At 37.8% G+C, this 20,304-nt stretch overlaps 1 protein-coding gene and 1 long non-coding RNA gene across 18 annotated transcripts in view; one reads left to right on the top strand and one right to left on the bottom strand.

Moving 5' to 3' along the window:
* Window positions 1-20,304, top strand: part of NAV3 (neuron navigator 3) — a 630,491-nt gene that overhangs the window by 604,167 nt on the left and 6,020 nt on the right. For 10 of the 11 annotated variants that reach the window (XM_073000344.2, XM_073000345.2, XM_020804110.3 and 7 more), the window contains 11 exons: window positions 1,024-1,177; window positions 2,835-3,009; window positions 4,876-4,973; window positions 5,625-5,720; window positions 9,844-10,012; window positions 12,740-12,975; window positions 14,175-14,329; window positions 15,182-15,253; window positions 16,222-16,418; window positions 17,962-18,080; window positions 18,795-18,992. In XM_073000344.2, the coding sequence (XP_072856445.2) occupies window positions 1,024-1,177; window positions 2,835-3,009; window positions 4,876-4,973; window positions 5,625-5,720; window positions 9,844-10,012; window positions 12,740-12,975; window positions 14,175-14,329; window positions 15,182-15,253; window positions 16,222-16,418; window positions 17,962-18,080; window positions 18,795-18,992 (1,669 nt within the window). The other variant, XM_073000348.2, reaches the window with a different exon arrangement.
* LOC110084632 (uncharacterized) overlaps window positions 3,201-20,304 on the bottom strand; it is an 81,940-nt gene continuing 64,836 nt past the window's right edge. For 4 of the 7 annotated variants that reach the window (XR_013537093.1, XR_013537090.1, XR_012087359.2 and 1 more), the window contains 2 exons: window positions 16,497-16,635; window positions 12,796-14,311 (listed from right to left, as the gene is read on the bottom strand). This is a non-coding gene — a long non-coding RNA (uncharacterized LOC110084632). Of the gene's footprint in view, window positions 3,434-12,795; window positions 14,312-16,496; window positions 16,636-20,304 lie in introns of those variants that run through there. The other 3 variants (XR_013537094.1, XR_013537095.1, XR_013537092.1) reach the window with 2 other exon arrangements.

Below are 20,304 nucleotides of genomic sequence, written 5' to 3' on the forward strand. Positions count from 1 at the left end.
ATTATAATCTATATGGTTGGTTTCCTTTTACATTATGATCTTAACTGCATGGAACGACTGCAGTATAAAATCATTAGTCACTCATCTCCACACAGCTGCAAAAATGTGTCAAGTAACCCTAGTGATGACTGTGCACATTCATATTTATAACTCAATGGCCAAAATTCTGTTCCTTTGCATAATAAATTGCTCTAGATTAAACCAATTGAATTAGGGTCTACTCTAACTGTGACTTACTATGCTAAAGAAAGTCACAGTTAGAGGAAGCCCATTTGAATCAATGAAACTGACAGAGGAATTGACTCACTAAATCCCTGTTGATCCAATTGACCTAATCTATTGCGATTTACTATACTAAGCAAAAGGATTTGGGCCAATCAATGAAAAAAGCAATTATATATCAGACATGACAGTCATAGCCTTAATTATACCAGACCTCACCTTAAATACAGTACTCTATCAAGGAAAATGGGTCACATATTCAGCAGTATGTCTTTAGCAACCAAGTAACAGAAGCCAAGTGTTTAGTAAGTAAGAAATAGTAATGCATGGGCCTGTAATGGATCAATAATGGATTAGTGCTATAAATATATTTTTGTATTACTCCTTACAGAAAGCACTGGCAAAGCTAAATGAACTGTTCATTTCAACTCCAGTTCTTTACTTTTAATCACTGCTGTTTCAGAAAATCATTAACTTTTTATGAAAGTAATAAAGCAATGAGTCTTGTGTTAAATACAGTCTTCCTCCACTTAGGACAGAAAAATAACCTTGGACAACAATTACACTTCATGTAAATGGAAAATTGAGAACTAAATAGGAAAGCTATAAAATCAAGCTTATGATTTTATTGAGATATTTTCCCCTTTTCACTGTTTTTAAATGGAAACCATTTGTGCTGCGTCGATGAAATTCTCTGTCCTGCTCCTAGAGTCACCAGTATTATTTTTTTTCTTTGCTTCACTGTAGAAGAGAACATTCATTTAATCTTCTGCCTCTTTACTTTCTCCATTTTTTTAAAAGGATCTGTGAATGCACAGAAGCAGAGGCTGAAATAATTCTGCAGCTGAAAAATGAACTCAGGGAGAAAGAGCTCAAGTTAACAGATATTCGCCTCGAGGCTCTCAGCTCAGCACACCATCTTGACCAGATTCGAGAAGCCATGAACCGCATGCAGGTTAGCTCAGTAGAACAACTGACTGGAGAATTACTCAAGAATACCCTTTCTTTAAATCTACAGACTGCTATCACCCTGGCTTGAAAAGAGATCAGTGGAAATAATTAAGCTAAGATTTTTCTGAGATTTAAAGATAATGTAATATGCTAACAGAATCCACTACATTTAGATCACTCTATTTTTTCTCTGTCTTTAAAAATTACTGTTTGGCTTAATGTTCTTTTCTCAGCTGCTGGGCATGACCTCGCTATAATTGGCAGTTCCTTTGGAAAATGTTGCTTAAAAATCACTTCAGAAAGGAGACAGAGAGGCTGCTATAGCTTTAAAAGAGTTTGAGTTGCTTCACCTTTTCAGGACAGCAGACCTATTGATTTCTATCACTTGCAATTATGCCCTTTTACCTTCTTTTTCTAGTAGTTCTGTTTCTAAGCTTGTACACCACTTTGTGTCATGGGTGACCATCCATTGAGATCACTGAACTAAATCAGCCAGCACAGTGATTCTAAAATGTTGGATTGTAGTCTCATGCATGATCATTAACTGTACAATATATGAGCACTCCACTTCACTGGAGAAGCTGTACTTGTTTCAGTAGGACTTTCTTGCAGTTAAGCATTTACAGGATTTTGCCCTAAGACATCCTAGTTGTAGCACATATAATTATACCTTTGATATCAGTAGAACTTGTAAATTAAGTGTAGTCATAGCTCACTTATTTCATTTATTTCAAAAGTGAAATAATTGAACATAAATCCAACTCTATGTTTGTCTGAGCATTGATCCAATCCTGTGTAGCTTCAAGGATTTGTCCCATCCCTCAAAAGCTGTTTGGAAGAAGTGCAATTTTTGGCAACATTAGTAGATACCAAAAGAATTTGTTGTTTCTCAGTGCCACCTTTCTCTAACGCCTTAATTACTTTCTTGCCTAATAGATTTTTTAAAATCTTTATGACTCAGTTGGGTACCTGGCTGTAAAACCAGAGGTTGTTTGATTCCCATCTGTGCCTGTTGGGAAAAGAACCAGCCTGTTTAGGCTTAGCTAGGAATAAGAAATCACTTAGGAATATTGATTCTTCTGCTACTGTTCATGCAAGGTTCACAGTAACAGGTGGAGCCTCCATGCATTTAGCAGGTTCATTTACATATCAGCATCCTTATTGTCCAGAGTTGTCTATTGCTATGTAGAAAGCCATCAAAGTGTGCACTTTCAGTACCATTGTGTCCCCCTATAGCCAGCCATACTGCACTGCTGACAGAGGTTTATGTTTACTGTAGCCTACAGTGTCAATACAAAGGGACAAACATGATAGTAGTATTAAAGAGAGGCAATAACATGTGCAGATGGCAGAGGACAAATGTGAACAAAATGATTACCCCTTGTAAACTGCCGGTTAGAGGCAACCTAATGGTACAACTAACCTTCAGGAGCTATTTGCCCTCAAACTAAAGGCAACATTTAAAATTTATTAGGAATTTTATGATAGATTTCAAACCTAAAAGTTCACAATTCTGTATGCCCTGCATCCCACCCCACTTTAAAAGCAGCTTCTAAAATTGTTTGGCTTTGGCAATAAACTATGAATACTCATAAAGACTTAAATTCTCCTGACACCGTCAATCATTTTAAAATATTGATTTCTTATATTTTAAATGCCAGAATGAAATTGAGATATTGAAAGCTGAGAATGATCGTTTGAAAGCAGAGACTGGAAACCCTGGGAAGCCACCTCGGCCGTGTTCAGAGTCCTCAAGCAGCACATCTTCCTCCTCTTCACGGCAATCTTTGGGGCTCTCTTTGAATAACTTGAATATCACTGATTCAGTCACATCAGGTAAAATTTAAAAAGTTGTCCTTTAGATGTTATTGTGATGCAACAGAGTTCCCATACTTGCAAGAAGCCTTGATCCAGAACACTGAATGGAACATGTACCATCTTGTTTTCAGCCTTGAAAAGTCATGAGGGCTCCAGTGCTAGATATTAAAAAGGGAACCCAAGGTCTGAGATGATGAAATTTCCATGAGTTTTGATGGACAGGCATCTTAGCTTTCCTGATATAAAATGTCGCTTGTTCAAGGAAATTTGGGTACTTCATTGGAGTCTTGCAATGAAGTGTGTATTTCCTACCCTTGTAGTTCACCAAGCTGCTCAAAATCCATTCCTGTCGAAAGTCACGCCTAGCAAATGTGTCTGGGGAAAGAATCCCAGACACCACTTTTCTTCCGTTCTCCATTTCTTCTTTGACTTTCTTTTTCCTCTGTAAAACATGGATATGTTACCACCCTGAACAACCCAATCTTCTCTGAGCTTGAAAGCTCAGCAGGAATGAACCAGACATGTACTCAAATGGAAGGCCATCATGAAACACTAGGGTCTTCTGGTAGGGTTTAAATGGAAGCCTTCTCAAATCACTGGAAAGCTACTGCTAATAAAAAAAATCACAATGCTGGCTCAGATGGACCAAAGATCTGACACAATATAAAGCAGCTTCCCATGTTCCTGTCCAGCATGATAGGAAAACTCTACAGTCCCATATATTCTCTTTTTAATTACACAGAATCTCCTTTTTTCCTGTATTGTGGGGACTATATAGTCTCATTCACCAAATAACTCCTTTCTCATTCTGCTCTATGGAGGTTCTTTGGAAGCTACCGGAAGTCATCTTCCTTTAGTGGGAGACTTAGTGGAAGTACTTTTTTATTGCTTCATTTATAATCATTTAATTAATTAATTTTTATCCCAATTTTCTCTCTTGCCCAGCTTGAAGTGTTTCACAATTACATACTTACCTATCTACATACATACATGAGATGCAATTTGCAAACACAATAAATTATATTATTAAATATCTCATCACATTAAAACAACACAGAATAAACAGTTTAAAATACTATAAAAGAGTATAACATACACCATTAAAAGCACCTTCCTCATCACTGTTTACTATTATGTGCTTACTGTTGTTAAACACACAACAAACATAAGACAAAGCAAACAAATATTTCATTATCTTCATCTGGACACCCAATGGATCTTCTTCCTTAGGGCAAATGTTGATTTATCTCTTAATATGGTAGACATATAATGGGAAATGGGCTGGCTTTTGTTTTGCTTGCACATTTGTTCCATTTGTATATTTCCATACACATTCTGGCCTATATGCAGTTATATCATTGTCCTAGCTAAAACCCATTGCATTAGAGGTTGTGTATTTTTAGGGTGAGGACAAGGTATTTAATACAATTTTACTCAAACTGTTGCACTGTGAAAAAAGGAGTGTTGCAACCACTTGCATAATCACTTATGCCTTTACAGACACTTAAACAAAAGTCTGCAATCTCATGGACAAGTGATTGTGCAATTCCTTGTGTAGCATATAAGCCAGTGCAGCTTTGCTAGTGAGCGTTTCCACTCAACTAGCATTACATTTGATTTAGGCTTCTTGATGGTCCGAGCTGAGATTTTACTTCAGGGAAAAGAGTTAATGTGTCCATAATATATGATTGACACAGTTTTCATACACTGTTTTTGCCAGCAAAGAAATGACCATTTGAATCTATTGTAGACTCTTGCTGTAACACTGTTTGCCATTTAAAGATGCACAAGTAAATTTCAGAGTAAAAATACAGAAAAAAAATCAAAATATATTTTGCCAAGCATATTTATAAAGAACCTTTGTATTTGTTGCTTGCTGCCTAGATGTTTTACTGGAAGATGTTACAGATGGCACACTCCATAAAGAAGGCCAGAATGTTAAAATTATAGTCACAATAAACAAGGGCTATGGTCGATCCAAGGTACTATGGCTTCCAGTTCTTATTGCTGTGTTCATTATTATACTTACAATGCTGCTGCAAAGGCTGTATTATACTACCCTAAAGTATGGTCTGTTATGATAAACAGAGAACATTGAAAGCAACATTGTATTTTTCTTATCTGGAATCTATATCAGTGTTATCTTGCCAGTTTCCATTAATAAATCATAAACTACAAATTGCTATGCTGTCCATTCAGGATGTTTCATATGATGTAGCTTGGAATTGTTGAATGGGAAATATAGTCCTTTACCTATACCTAAAGCTACTTCTAAGTGAAGAAACAAGCAAGGAAGTCATTGTATGCTATATGTTCCCTGTTCCCCTAAATCTATCACAGGAAATTGCATATTTCAACTTTATATCTTCCAAGACAGTAAAGAAAAGCTTGACATCTTTGCATTTCACGATTAATGTACTATACGTTATTAAAATAACAGCATACACAGTTGCAGGATGAAATGTCTCATTTTATATCAAATTTACATTGTTTTTAATATCTGATGCATTTCTGAAAAGTGTCATTTATTCTATGGGGAAAATATTCAAATAAGCCTGGAAAAATAAAGCTTTATCTGTGACTGTTTTCCCTACCTTCCCTTTCTCTCCCCCTCTCCCTTTTGATCTTCACAGGACCCAAAAATACAGGCATACCTGATAGGATCTATTGGGGTTAGCGGTAAAACAAAATGGGATGTGTTGGATGGTGTTATCAGGCGGATCTTTAAGGTAAGACCCAAGGTCAGCCCATGAGCAGTATCATAGGCTAGATTCTATAATGTGTACCTGATGCTAACTCTGGTGGTTTGCTTGTAATCCATAACTCTTCCTGAACAAGAGCAAGGTTTTAGCTTTTCCTAAAAGCCAGTAGGCTGGTTGTTAGGGTTGATGGGAATTCCATTCTAAGTTTTCTATCAAGCCAGAACACTCCCATCTCAATTAATACAATACACAAAACTTTGGAGGCTTCCATTATATCTTGCTTGGGATCAAACAGATGAATGTTATTAAGATGCCTTTTGTGTTCCTAAGATCTGTGTTGCTCCTTAAAACATGCTGTAAACTTGTCCTTCTGCACATAATAATACCCTGCATTTACATATAGGAAAGTAGCATACTACAGGGAAGATTTTTAGCCTGATTTCCTACTTGCAGGAAATTTGATTTGTTTGACATTGTATTGAGTCACAAGCACTGTGAAGTAAAAACAGACACTAGGGCACAGATGATAATAAGGACTGTATCACTCTAAGAGAGACTTGCACCTCCTTCAAACTAATTTTGTAGGTAAAATTAGAATATGTTCTTATTGCAAGTAATTATTCTGCACCATGGCTGGTGTAAAATTAGAATTTGTCACTGCTAAATCAAGAAATGCTAATTAATTTTACAACTTATCTTCCATGTTTCTCACAATTATTTGACACCTGTGCCATTTCAGTGAGGGGTTTCCTGTTGAAGCCAAGCAATATCTACCATGTACTGGTCCAACTAGATTTGTGGTATACGTAGGTAGCTCAGTGTACCCACAAACAAGAAGACAAAACATCCGTAAATCAATGAGAGAGAAACTACAAAAGTGGTTCATCTATGTTGTTTTTTAGATGTCATAACATACATTTTTGGTCCATTTCTGCACTGAAGAACTAACAATGTTTCTGTATTCGGAGTTTCCACTGCCAAAGAAAGCTTTAGAAACACTAAAGATCTTTTTCCAAGGTTACCTCTACTGTTAGGCAGATAGCAGAGGTGGCTACAGGCACGTGATCTGGCAACAAAATGGTAGTTTTGCATTTTTATTTACAGCAAGCCATGCATGTAGGGTTTTCTAGTTCAGAGACTAAAATAATTTGGCCATGTTTTGATGCCTATAAAGCATGACTTTTGGCAGCACCATTCGCTGCTAAACTCAGTCATAGTCTTGGAACAAGAAACCCTGTTGTCCACGTGTGGTGTCCCTTATACCCAAAAAATATTTAAATCTTCTCTAGAAGTTTTCAATACAAGGGAGAGAAGTCAAAATCCAGACATTACCACGCAAGCCACATATTTGGATTTCGGTCCATAAACCTTGACTCAGGTATAGGAAAGCCAGAGAGTTCCAGAAAAACATTTACTTCTGCTTCATTGACTACGCAAAAGCCTTTGACTGTGTGGACCACAACAAACTATGGCAAGTTCTTAAAGAAAGGAGAGTGCCTGACCACCTTATCTATCTCCTGAGAAATCTATATGTCAGACAGGAAGCAACAGTTAGAACTGGATATAGAACAACTGATTGGTTCAAAATTGAGAAAGGAGTACGACAAGGCTGGATATTGTCTCCCTGCTTATTTAACTTATATGCAGAATACATCATGCGAAAGCCCGGACTGGATGAAACCCAAGCCGGAATTAAGACTGCCAGAAGAAATATCAACAACTTCCAATATGCAGATGATACTACCACTGATGGCAGAAAGTGAGGAAGAATTAAAGAACCTCTTAATGAGAGTGAGAGTGCCAAAAATGGTCTGCAGTTCAACATCAAAAAACAAAAACAAAAAAAACCCTAAGATCATGGCCACTGGTCCCATCACCTCCTGGCAAATAGAAGGGGAAGATATGAAGGGAGTGACAGATTTTACTTTCTTGGGCTCCATGATCACTGCAGATGGTGACAGCAGCCACAAAATTAAAAGATGCCTGCTTCTTGGGAGGAAAGCGATGACAAACCTAGACAGCATCTTATAAAGCAGAGACATCACCTTGCCAACAAAAGTCCACATAGTCAAAGCTATGGTTTTTCCTGTAGCGATGTAAAAAAATAATTATTATTATAATTGAAATTCAATAAAATGACTAATTACAGACTCACTAAAATCAACATAGAATACAGCACAACGGTAAAAAAATAAAATGACACAAACTTCACCTTCATTGTTCATACAAAACCTTAGAACAGATAAGCCTTTTTTTCTTCACCTGACAGATTAATACTCTACATCAGGGATATAAATATTCATTCATCTCAGGACAAAAGCAGAGACATCACCCTGCCAACAAAGGTCCGCATAGACAAGGCTTACCACCAAAGAATTGATGTTTTTGAATTGTGGTGCTGGAGGAGACTCTTGAGAGTCCCCTGGACTGCAAAGAGAACAAACCTATCAGTTCTGAAGGAAATCAACCCTGAGTGCTCACTGAAAGGACAGATCCTGAAGCTGTGGCTCCAACATTTTGTCCATCTCATGAGAAGAGAAGACTCCCTGGAAAAGACCCTGATGTTGGGAAAGTGTGAAGGCAAGAGGAGAAGTGGACGACAGAGGACGAGATGGTTGGACTGTGTCATCGAAGCTACCAACATGAATTTGACAAAACTCCAGGAGGCAGTGGAAGACAGGAGGGCCTGGCATGTTCTGGTCCATGGGGCCACGAAGAGTGAGACACAACGTAACTTCTAAACAACAACAACCTTGACTCAGCTCCTACCTTTGCAAAATCTTTGTTGCTAGAGTTTTTTTCAGAGGACTTTGCTGCTGTAATACGATTTTCCATCTAGTTTCTGTGTCCTCTTTATATTCTAGAACCATCTTCAATTTTTAAAAGGAGAGTGTTAATATTTGTAGTCAAGCATATTTGTGAGAAGCACAGTTTCTGTAAGTGTAAACAATACTTCATAAACTCTTGCATTTCACTTTTCCCACACTGCTGTTCACTGGATCTGCTGATGCTCTGTTTGTTTCATTTTAATAGGGCTTCCTTTTTCTTTACTACTTGATCCCAGCATAGTCTCAGAAACCAGGTAGTGAATGTTATGACATTACTGGGCTACATAAGGCTGCTCCATGCATGCATCCCATGAATGAGCATAATACATAGATTGGGGTTGCGGCACACACTTCAAGTTCATGTGCTAGTGCTATTGCTGGCCTTGCTCCAGACATCCATGTGTTAGGCATGAATGTTTGCAAAGAAAAAAAAAACTGTGCGTATAGCTCTATGTATTCTTGAACCCTGATTATGCAGGCATCTATACCTGAGGCATGGATATTGGAGGTGGGGCTGGCAGTGCTGCATGACCTCAGGGGCTGGGGCAGAATGTGACCCTTTGGCTCTCTTTTACACATGATGCCTTTCCACAAGTTGTGAAGGGGGCTTCCACCAATGTGGCAGCAGCGAGGACAAACAAGGCTGCTTCAATCTCAGCCTGAAGCCCCAGTCTGTCACCAGTTACTTAAGGATGTATTCTGTCATGCATAGCTAGGTGAGTATCAGAATGCTCATTCAACCACACAACCTCTGAGAGAAGCACATTTCACATATACAGTGTGCACTTGGAAACTCAGTATGCATTCGAATTCATTTAATTTAATATACTATTAATCCCCCGTTTAATCTGCGATAGGGTAGCTATGTTAGCTGTTGTAAGCAAAACCAACAAAGAGTTTTGTGGACTTAAAGACTTAAACAAAGTCTATTTGATAGACTCTTTGTGTGCTATATCTGATGAAGTGGGCTACACCCCACAAGTGTTTATTATGCCAAATAAACTGTGTTAATCTTTGTGATGCCACATAGGCCTTTGCTGGGGTCCCCCCCCCTTTATAATCTGGTTGTCTTTGATTCATGCTGCATGAGCTGCTCTCTATTGCACATATTTAAGTTATCATAAATGTCAGAATAGCTGGAAATTATATGAGGTCCAGTGGGAAATATCAGAAATCACAACCTCCTTTTTGACATTTACACTTAAACCACTGTGAATGTTCTTTTCTGCACATGTTGGAAATGAGTGTGGCATTTGGATACCCACGTGAATGTACTTACTCTATCTTGCCACATATGCTTATGTTTGTCCTTTTTATTATAGGAATATGTTTTCCGAGTGGATCCAGCTACTAGTCTTGGTTTAGGCTCGGACTGTATAGCTAGCTATTGTATAGGTGACATTGTGAGATCTCATAGCCAAGAAGTGCCTGAATTGCTACCTTGTGGATATTTGGTTGGAGATAATAACATAATCACTGTGAACCTTAAAGGTAAAACATCACTTACTTTTTATTCCCTTCCTCCTCTCTGTATACTCTAAATATGATTTTCACCACACAACTCCTATTCAACCTTGTGTGTTAATTTTTCCTCCTACAATTTTTTAGCACTTTGCAACACCTCAATCTCAGAAATTCATAATTGCTTAAGTGAACTCTTGGATATTATCCAGACAAAGTCAGTAAAAATACAGTTAGGAATAATGCTAATGGTACACAACAAGCATCTAAAACCACTGGATCTCAACAGCACACGAGACATTCTCTCTGCAGCAGTAGACCATAAATATAAATCCGATTTAAGGCATCAAGGTATCTGGTATACTGAGAGTTGAGATGTATCTTCTTTTACAAGGAAAAGTGGCTGCCATTTCTAGCAACCATAAATAGAGAGGTGTTGATTCAGATACCCATTTTTCATCCTACAAGATCCAATTAGTGTTCAGTGTAGTAAACATGTTGACGTAGGAATGGATGGATGGATCTTTTCTAGTCCACATTATTTTTCCAAACATTCAATTAAAAGTATTCTCGAAGGCTTTCATGGCTGGGATCCAGTGGTTGTTGTAGGTTTTTTGGGCTGTTCAGCCGTGTTCTGGAGGTTTTCCTTCCTAACATTTTGCCAATCTCTCTGGCTGGCATCTTCAGAGGACAGGAGTTAGAACTCTGTCTGTTCTAACTCCTGTCCTCTGAAGATGCCAGCCATAGAGACTGGTGAAACGTTAGGAAGAAAAACCTCCAGAACACGGCCAAACAGCCCGAAAAACCTACAACAACCATTTAATCAAAAGTCCACCCCATCCCATTTCTGAATCAATTGGTAACATACAGTGGTGCCTCGACTTACGAACTTAATTGGTTCAGGAAGATGGGCGTAAGTCGAAATGGTCATAAGTTGAAGCACCATTTCCCATTGAAATGCACTATAATGCAATTAATCTGTTCCAGCCGAAGGAAAAAATCACAAAAAAAATCATTGCAAGACTCATTGGAAACACGATTAATCCCTTCCGGCCAAAGGGGGGGGGGGCGGGAGAAAAGCAATCAAGGGTGCAAGACCCATCGGAAATGCACAGAAAACGAAGGGACCAGGTCCGAAATGCAAAGAGAACAAAGGAAAAAGCAAGGGAAGCATGCAAGACCCATCAGAAATGGGGAGGAACCCCAAAAAGCAACCAACTGCCCCCAAGACCCATTGGAAATTGAGGGGAAAAAACCCATTGGAAATGGGAAAAAACACTCCAAAAAGCAACCAAACCCCCCAAGACCCATCGGAAATGGGGGGAGAAAAAAAACAAACAAAACCCCAAGACCAATCAGAAATGGGAGGGAAAAAACCAAACCCCCAAGACCCATCACAGCAAAGAAACATAACCCCCTCAGCCCAAAACCACGCTGCAAAAACACCCAGAACAATTTATAAAAAGCAGAAAACATTACCTTAACTTACCAGGCAGCCTTCTCCGATCGCACACTCTCTAACTGCTGGGGCGAAAGAGCTACAAAGAAGCAGCCTCATCGCCACCTACAGTTCGCAATTTGAATTTCCCACCTTTCCCCCCGCCTTTTTCTGTTCATATGTGGAAGCTCCAGTCGCAAGTAGAAGCAAAATTTTGCAATTGGACCTGGTCATAACTCGAAATGGTCGTAAGTAGAGATGTTCTTAAGTCGAGGCACCACTGTATTTAAATGCACCAAAATTATCACATTTACATTTTCCCAATAGACATATTAATATTTTTGTTAATCTAAAAATGTCTATTTCATAAATATTTTTTAATTGTAGAAAGTAAGAATTGTATTAAAATATTTAAAATAATTGCTGGCAAGTCTATTCTGACTTATGGCGACCCTTTTCAGGGTTTTCTAGGTAGAGAGTACTCAGAAGTGGTTTACCATTCCCTTCTTCTTCGGGCATCCTGGGACTGTGCAGCTTGCCCAAGGTCACACAGACTGGCTCTTCCATTTACAAAAGTATAAAAACCAAAGGATAACTGCATTCCAATCCATGTATTAGCCCAGGAAATGTAAAAGGCCAGACCAAGCACCCCTTGTGGTGGCATGGAGGAACTATACAATGAATCATTTACTTATGGATGGGTAGGATGCTTTCATGTATTATGAGACAGGTTAGATATTACCATGAAACTTTGAGAATGAGTATCACACCCTAACGCTTCATGAGGCATTTCCTATTTTAAATATGGTTTTCTTTTCAATTTCAATTATAGCTTTCAAGGACTAGAGTTCTGAATCAACCACTTCAGATGTGGACTTCATATTTTTATATAGCCATTGGGTTTTTCTATTCTGAGGATTTTCAAAAAGACTTTGTGTCATCTGGTGTGATCTCACTCTCTTCTGCTAAACTTTGCTTCTGTAACTTTGACCTTTTTCTTTTAAATGCCTCAAACGTTTGTGATATACATCATTGCCTCGCTGAGTTTTCGCTTCACTTTTGCTTTGATTATGCTGCTCCCACTCATTTAGTCATGTGGCCAAGGCATTGTGTAATCTGCGGCACTGTGTAATCTGGGGGGGGGGGGCATCGGGGAACATAAGGCAAATCATTTTCAGATGTGTTATTACACCTTCTAACAATTTAACAAAAACAAGAAGGGGGCGAAAACTCAAAGGTTCCTTCTCTGCATATTTACATATGTTACGGAAAACAACAAGGACAGAAATGAAATTACTTTCTCTCTCTCTTGTTTTTAGGAGTAGAAGAAAATAGTTTGGACAGCTTTGTATTTGATACATTAATTCCTAAACCAGTTAGTCAACGGTACTTTAATTTATTGATGGAGCATCACAGAATTATCCTGTCAGGACCTAGTGGTACTGGGAAGACCTATTTAGCCAACAAGCTTGCTGAGTATGTGCTAACTAAATCTGGCAGGAAAAAAACAGAAAATGCCATTGCAACTTTTAACATAGATCACAAATCAAGCAAGGTAAGGCATAAGGAACAAAGAGCAATTGTACACCTCTGCTTTTCATGTCATATTTTCTAGCTTATTGTGAATAAAATACAGATGCTTGCTTTATAATAAAGTTATTTACATATAGAAAATTGAATGGCCACACTGTTTTTTCGAGGCAACTCAGAAGGATATAGAAGTTCTGCATTTTTTTTTTTTTTGCTGGACCTTACATCATTTTTCTTTTTTCAGTGGCATACAGTGACATTAGGGATAACTTCAACAATTTCTAATCTCAGCCCTCTCTTTCAATCCACCACTTACTCTTTCAATCCACTACTTCAGAAGCCTTACTTCTGAAAAGTCAAACAATACATTCATATCTACTACATGCATGCCACACCTTATGTACAAGATACAGGTTTAAAAAATGATAATTGCTATTCCTAGGACTTTTTCCATTTTAGTTAATTAGGATCAAAACTCTTATTGACCATTATCTGTAACAATGAAATGTTATATACAAATATAAGATTTAGTAGCAAAAACATCTGGATTGGAATTAGAAGTTCATAAGCTTTTGGTCTGGGACCTCCCACCCAGTCAGATGGAACAAGTTTCAATGGGGATGAGGAAGTTGTCCTTTGTTGTAGTCTTTGATATGTGATATGGCACACCTGACTCAGCTGCAGCTTTCTCTTCTGAAGAAACATTTATATGGTGTGCCTTGCTCCTGCTGTTTTCTCAAACACCTGGACTATAACCAAGTCAACTGGATGTGGCCCAATTGACTCTTCTAGGCTTTGCACCAATATAATTCTTTCTGTATCCAATTGTACTCCTAGATCTTCAGCTGGAACTATTGTTTTTATTTGGATCAAATCACTTTGGGAATTGAATAGTTTAAAAGACATTTACTTAAATAAAAACAACAATAGAAACAATAATGATAAGACCTCCAATTCTATCCTGCCCTGTCTGCCCATCTTTCACTCATTGGAAAAGTTGAACTATGAGAGAACCTGAAGTTTTCATTATCCTTGGCCAAATGCTGGTATTGTTTATATACTATGTACAGTATTTGTTTCAACATCCTAAATTGTGATATTAAATGGATGGGAAATTAATGGGAGTTGCACCTACCAGTTCCACTTCTTCAGGAAAAGAGATGAAATGTTATGGTGAAATAGAACTGTTCACTATCTCACTGCATTGTTCTTCTTTTCTTTAAGGATGTGCAACAATATCTTGCTAATTTGGCTGAACAGTACAGCGCTGATAACAGTAGTGCTGACCTTCCTGTGGTGGTAATTCTTGACAACCTCCATCATGTTGGTTCTTGGAGCGACATCTTCAATGGTTTCCTTAACTGTAAATATAACAAATGGTAGGTTTGTGTTTAGCTTGCCTTGAACTAGCCTGTACATAAAGACTGGTACAATAAATGACAGAAGGAAAGATAGACGTATATACCATCAGTCCTATTCAAGCATTTACTTTTGTACCTAAATTAAGAAACATGAGTACTACCATTATTATCCATTCAGTATGTTTCATTCTGAGTGCTGTGCACATGCTTTAACGAAACAAATTAATGTTATTAATTTAAACATAAGGATCAAATGATCAAATATTGCTTTTGAATCAAATACTTTGTTTGAGATCTTAGTTCTTGAAGAACTGAAGTCTAGCCCCAAAGAATGTAATGAAAGTGAGATTTTTTTAACATATTAATTTAAAGCTTTTGCATGTGCAATAACATTGTGAAATAAGAGCTTGCATTTCTTACAGCACTGTAGCCTTAATGTTCTGTAATAGATATGGCTGTTGTGAATTGTTTTTATTTATACAAACACTTTACACTATCTCATATAAAATAATCATAGCCTATTGTACTTGTAAACTATGCGGACCTTTGTCGGCAAGGTGATGTCTCTGCTTTTGTTCTGAGATGAATGAATATTTATATCCCTGATGTAGAGTATTAATCTGTCAGGTGGGAAAAAAAGCTAATCTGTTCTCAGGTTTTGTATGAACAATGAAGGTGAAGTTTGTGTAACTTTTTTATTTATTTACTGTTGTGCTGTATTCTCTGTTGATTTTAATGAGTCTGTAATTAGCCATTTTATTGAATTTCAATGATATTGTTTTTTCTTGAACACCATCTCAAGATTTTTTTTTCTTATTTAAAAAACAGTGTATTAAATTCATGGACTAACAATTTTGAACCTTTTTTTAGCCCCTATATTATTGGAACCATGAACCAAGGAGTTTCTTCTTCTCCTAATCTAGAATTGCATCAAAACTTCAGGTAAATGGCATTCTTTATGCTTATAAGCATAATCCTATGCATATTGACATGGAATTAACTTCTCTGAGTTTCAGGGGGCTTTTTTCCAGGTAAGTATGAATGCATTGCAATTGAAAACACTTTATTTTGCTCTGCTGTTGTGAAAGCCTTTGGAGTAAGTTATTTTTTAATTCTCTCTGACACACTCACATATTTGTTCTTTGTAATGTGAGTATATGGATCAAAAAGCAGTCACAGATATAAAAAATTCCTGATGCATATGAAAATGCAGATAAATGAATAAAATGTCAAGTAGCCCTTGACGTATCAGATTCTCCAAGCTAAGGAAGTCAATGCATCTTTCTACCACATTTGCCAGGCAGGCAGGTAGTACAAATTATTTTTTACTCTGTCAAAGTTGCATCGTTGATTTCTCCTATGATGCTGTGACCATACAGTTAATTTTTCTACAGTGTTGGGCTGGGCTGGACAAAAACTGCATTAAGATATACTAGGCTGGGCTGGGTGCATCTCAGATTCAAGAAACTGAAATTGAAGAGTAGGTTTGTGTTGTTAATGACAAAAATGAGACCTCATATGGTAGGTCCATAACCCAGTACTGAAGCCTATTTATGCACAGCAGTGAAGCAAATGCAACAGGGCAAGGTCAGGAGGAGGACACATTGTCGAGCTATAACCCCAGTTGTGAATCCCTAACATCCAGTAATCAGGGATATATTACCTTGTTGACACAAGGTATGCATATAAGAAACTACAAGTCATATCTTCCATGTCAGTATTTAATCTGTTAGTTTTAGCCCTTTATTCTAGAGTCTGTCACAACAATTTATGGGGATAACTGCTGCAGACAAATTATGTGGAATATAAAGAAGGCCTTATTGTTAGTTTTGAATCTGCTACAGTTGATGACCTGGAAATTCTACATTTTGAACCCGCTTTTTTTTATTATTCATTCTTTGTCTATGTAGGTGGGTACTGTGTGCTAATCACACAGAGCCTGTTAAAGGTTTCCTATCCAGGTATTTGAGAAGGAAACTGATTGAGACAGAAATAGAGAGGAATGCTCGCAATAATGACCTCATCAAGATTATTGACTGGATACCTAAGACCTGGCATCATCTCAACAGCTTCTTAGAAGCGCACAGTTCTTCTGATGTTACAATTGGTGAGACTTTTCTTTAATTAATAATGGTAATTAAAGGTCAAACTGAACCTTAAGGCTTAGCTAAACTTGCAGACTTACTGTGAGTCTGCTTCACGGATGTCAGAATAATTAGCTGCTGCCCTTTGGTGCCGGAAGAAAACATCTGGGAGCTGGTTGAACTGGAAGTTTTGTTTACACACCTGGTACTACTATTTCCCTGCTATAATTAAAACGTTCCCTGTAAAAGAAAAGATACAAAACCATTTTCTTTTCACTTCTTAATCGTATATTGGTTGAGCTCTCTCCTTCCCTTATCTTTTTGTTTTGTTTTCAATCAGTTTATGAAAATGGTATAAAATTATTGCTTATTTTTCTCAAATCCTAGCAGGACTTTATTTATTTATTTATTTATTTCCTACCTCCCTCCCTCTTCTCCTCTGTTTTTTTGATAGATACATATTCATGACATTTTACAGTTCATTTCTTTACATTACAACAGAATTTGCCCTTGTAGTTAAAACAGAAAACAATTTTAGGAATAAAACTGAGGAGGGGGAGATTTCAAAAACAGAAAAGCGGCAGAGCATCATCAAACATTAGTCTTCCTTCAACATGACTGTTAGTTATTTTAGTCTGTAGCTGCATATTGGAATGTAAGGCTTCAGAATCACATCACACATCTTTGCCAGTAAGATGTCTTGGAAAACCATGGCTGTAAGCAACATCTGTGAAGTTTAGTTCAGACAATATTTCTCTTTTGTCTTATAACTCACATTCTGAAATTTATCTAGTCTTCCCTTCAGCATCAAGCTGCTTCCCTGTCCTTCTGTGATGACAAAAGCAACCAAGTCATTGGTCACCAGAGTGGCTATTAGCTGGCTATGTGAAGGACATTAAACTCATAGCAAATCCATGCCTCCTCCTTAATCCCCCCCCCAAGCCCTTCACTTCTCTTGTTCTGAGTCTCCTGACTGCCAACCTGGTACACAGTGACATTGCAGTGCTCTAGCCAGTTACACCGAGAGAAGCAGGAAGACAGAAAGTCAAGAGCAATGAATGAGATTACATAATTGTTGGATAAGATTCAATTTTTTATGTTTAAAGATAGATTAAAAACAAAAAAAAACCCCTGAGCTTTTCTTTATAAACATTCTCAAATGGCCACAAGGTACTTCAGCAACCACTACATAGCAGTTGGCAACTCTGTGTGCAGACGAGAAAGCAAGATAATATTTAGAGTATTTAAGAAACAATATGCTTTACTTTCACTGAATAACTATTTTTGTATTATTTGCCCATCATAAAGAAAGGCCAATTTTACCTAGGAATTTGTTTCCATAGAAACACAGCCTCATGTGCTGTGTGATAGACATTAAAAAAAACTAGCAGGTATTGTAAATGAAATTTTTACAAAGCATATTCTCACATTTTATATATAAGGAATGAGCTAAATGCAGAAAAATGCAATGTTTTATGAAATAGTGCGCTTACTATCACAAGCTGTCAATGTATACTATCAATGGTTTATCGAGATGTGCTTTTAATACACATGTTTTTCTTTCAGGTCCTCGCCTTTTTCTGCCCTGCCCTATAGATGTTGATGGTTCCAGAGTGTGGTTCACAGACCTCTGGAATTATTCCTTGGTGCCCTATATTATGGAAGCTGTAAGAGAAGGACTTCAGGTAGGATTCTAACTGGATTGAACTGGTAGCTCTGCAAACAAATGTCACAGGCCTCTATTGTTATTTATGGAGAACAATTTTCCGAAACATGCCAGAATATCAAAAAACATATGTTAACTTCCAGCAGTTCCCAAAGGCTGGTTTTATCTCTTTATGGTTCTTCCTGGTCTGTGACAGAAGGATGATGATGTATATGCCCCTTGGGGGTGTTGGCCACTTCTTCTTCTTCTTAATTGCATTTCAGTCAGTCCTTTTACTGCATACCCTTCAGATTTGACTCCAAAGTGCCCTTATGGCCCCCTGCCCTTTACCTTCGTATTGCCTCTAGAGGATGACCTAAGAGATGAATGCAGAGCAAACAGAGACAATACAAGTGGCTTGGAGGAGTAACTTGTCACTGTGGTGGGGGAAAAACAATTCCTTTGATGTAATAGATGGAGATGATGGGTTGGATTATATAGATACTTCTGTTCCTCTGTCATATCTTAAAACTAAACAAGGGAGAAAAATCTTAAAGATAGCCAACCAGCAGAGAAACACTGCATTGGGGAGGGCTTGAACAGATGTCTATGTTTCCTGCTGTGAATTGGACTCTTCTCAGCACCGAGTGACAGGAGAGGAAATTCTTAGAGGGGCCTACTGGGCACAGTACATGTTTAATCTTTAAAATTTAATAAAGACATTTCTCCTTTTATTTGGGGGTTCAACATATAGATGTATGGTAAACGAGCACCTTGGGAAGATCCTTTAAAGTGGATAGCAGAGACTTGTCCGTGGAGTTCACTGCAGCACGACTGGTCATCATTACTTCAGTTAAGACCTGAAGATGTTGGTTATGAAGGCTATTCATCTGCCAAAGAAGGAACCACCTCAAAGCACATTCCACAAACAGAGTCCGAAGGAGATCCTTTGGTAAAATGGAAGCTATGTTATTCTTATTCTTAAGCTTTATTGGTTGTTTTACATCCTAGTCAAGTAGTATGAGATCCTATAATATCTGGAAGGCTATTTTAAATCTGTATCGAAATGCAGTCCACACTGTGTCTTTGACTTTTCAAGAGTACTTGTAAAGTGAAGAACAATTTCTCAATTCTATCCAGAATCTCAATACCCTTCCTATTTTTATATGCTGCATGAGGTCTGCTGGACCTCTCAGAGACTTCATCAGCCATGGTCTGCTGGACCTCATCAGCTGTGGTATCCTTTCTGGGTAGCCTCTTGGGGATGGGACTTAAAGGCACAGTTTCACAGTAATTCCAGTCTTCCTAGAGAGAGGAACTCAGCAGGTGGTGCTCACAGACTCCTGTTCAAACCCTTGACTTTTGGCTTGTGATACTGTATCCTTAGAGTTCATTCTGTCCCTCACACTATTTAACATGCATTAAATTGAGAGGTTGTACAGAATAGGGGGAGTCAGTGCCACCAGTATGCTAATGACACCCAATTTTATCTCTCCTTTCCATGTAATTCTAAGGAAGTTCTCTTAGTTCTGAACCAGTGCTTCATGTCATGAATGGCTGGGATGAGAGTGAACAAACTGATGATTAATCCAGACAAGACAGAAGTCCTCCTGGTTGGTTGAAAGACAGATCAAGGAAGGGGAAGTGAACTGGTGTTGGGTAGGGTTACAGACCTCCTTGATATGCAGATGCATAAAGGGTGTTCACCTGGATTTGCCTTGAGCCTACATGCCAAGGACTTTCAGTGGCCAGGAGTACATTTACTGCCTGGATAGTTGGAGTGAGTTAGGTATCTGGCTGCTGAGCTAGAGGTTGGGACTTCAATTCCCCACTGTGCATTCTTGAAGAGCCAGCCTGTATCACCTTGGGCAAGCTGCACAGTCCCAGGATGCCCCCAGAAGAAAGGAATGGTAAACCTCTTCTGAGTACTCTCTACATAGCAAACCCTGAAAAGGTTTGATGTAAGTCAGAATAGATGTGACAGCACACTTTTATTATTATTATTATTATTATTATTATTATTATTATTATTATTATTATTATTATTATTATTATTATTATTATTATTATTATTATTATTATTATTATTATTATTATTATTATTATTATTATTAGTGCATTTGCACAGTTACAGCTGCTGTGCTAGCTGTGTTTGTTTCCAGAAACATCTGAGTTGGCTACAGTGATACATGCCTTAGTTATGTCCCATTTGGATTACTACCCCACACTATATGGGTCAGTCTTTGAAGATTGTTCAGAAATTT

The sequence above is a fragment of the Pogona vitticeps genome, chromosome 5, assembly GCF_051106095.1.
Source record: "Pogona vitticeps strain Pit_001003342236 chromosome 5, PviZW2.1, whole genome shotgun sequence".
Taxonomy (NCBI): domain Eukaryota; kingdom Metazoa; phylum Chordata; class Lepidosauria; order Squamata; family Agamidae; genus Pogona; species Pogona vitticeps.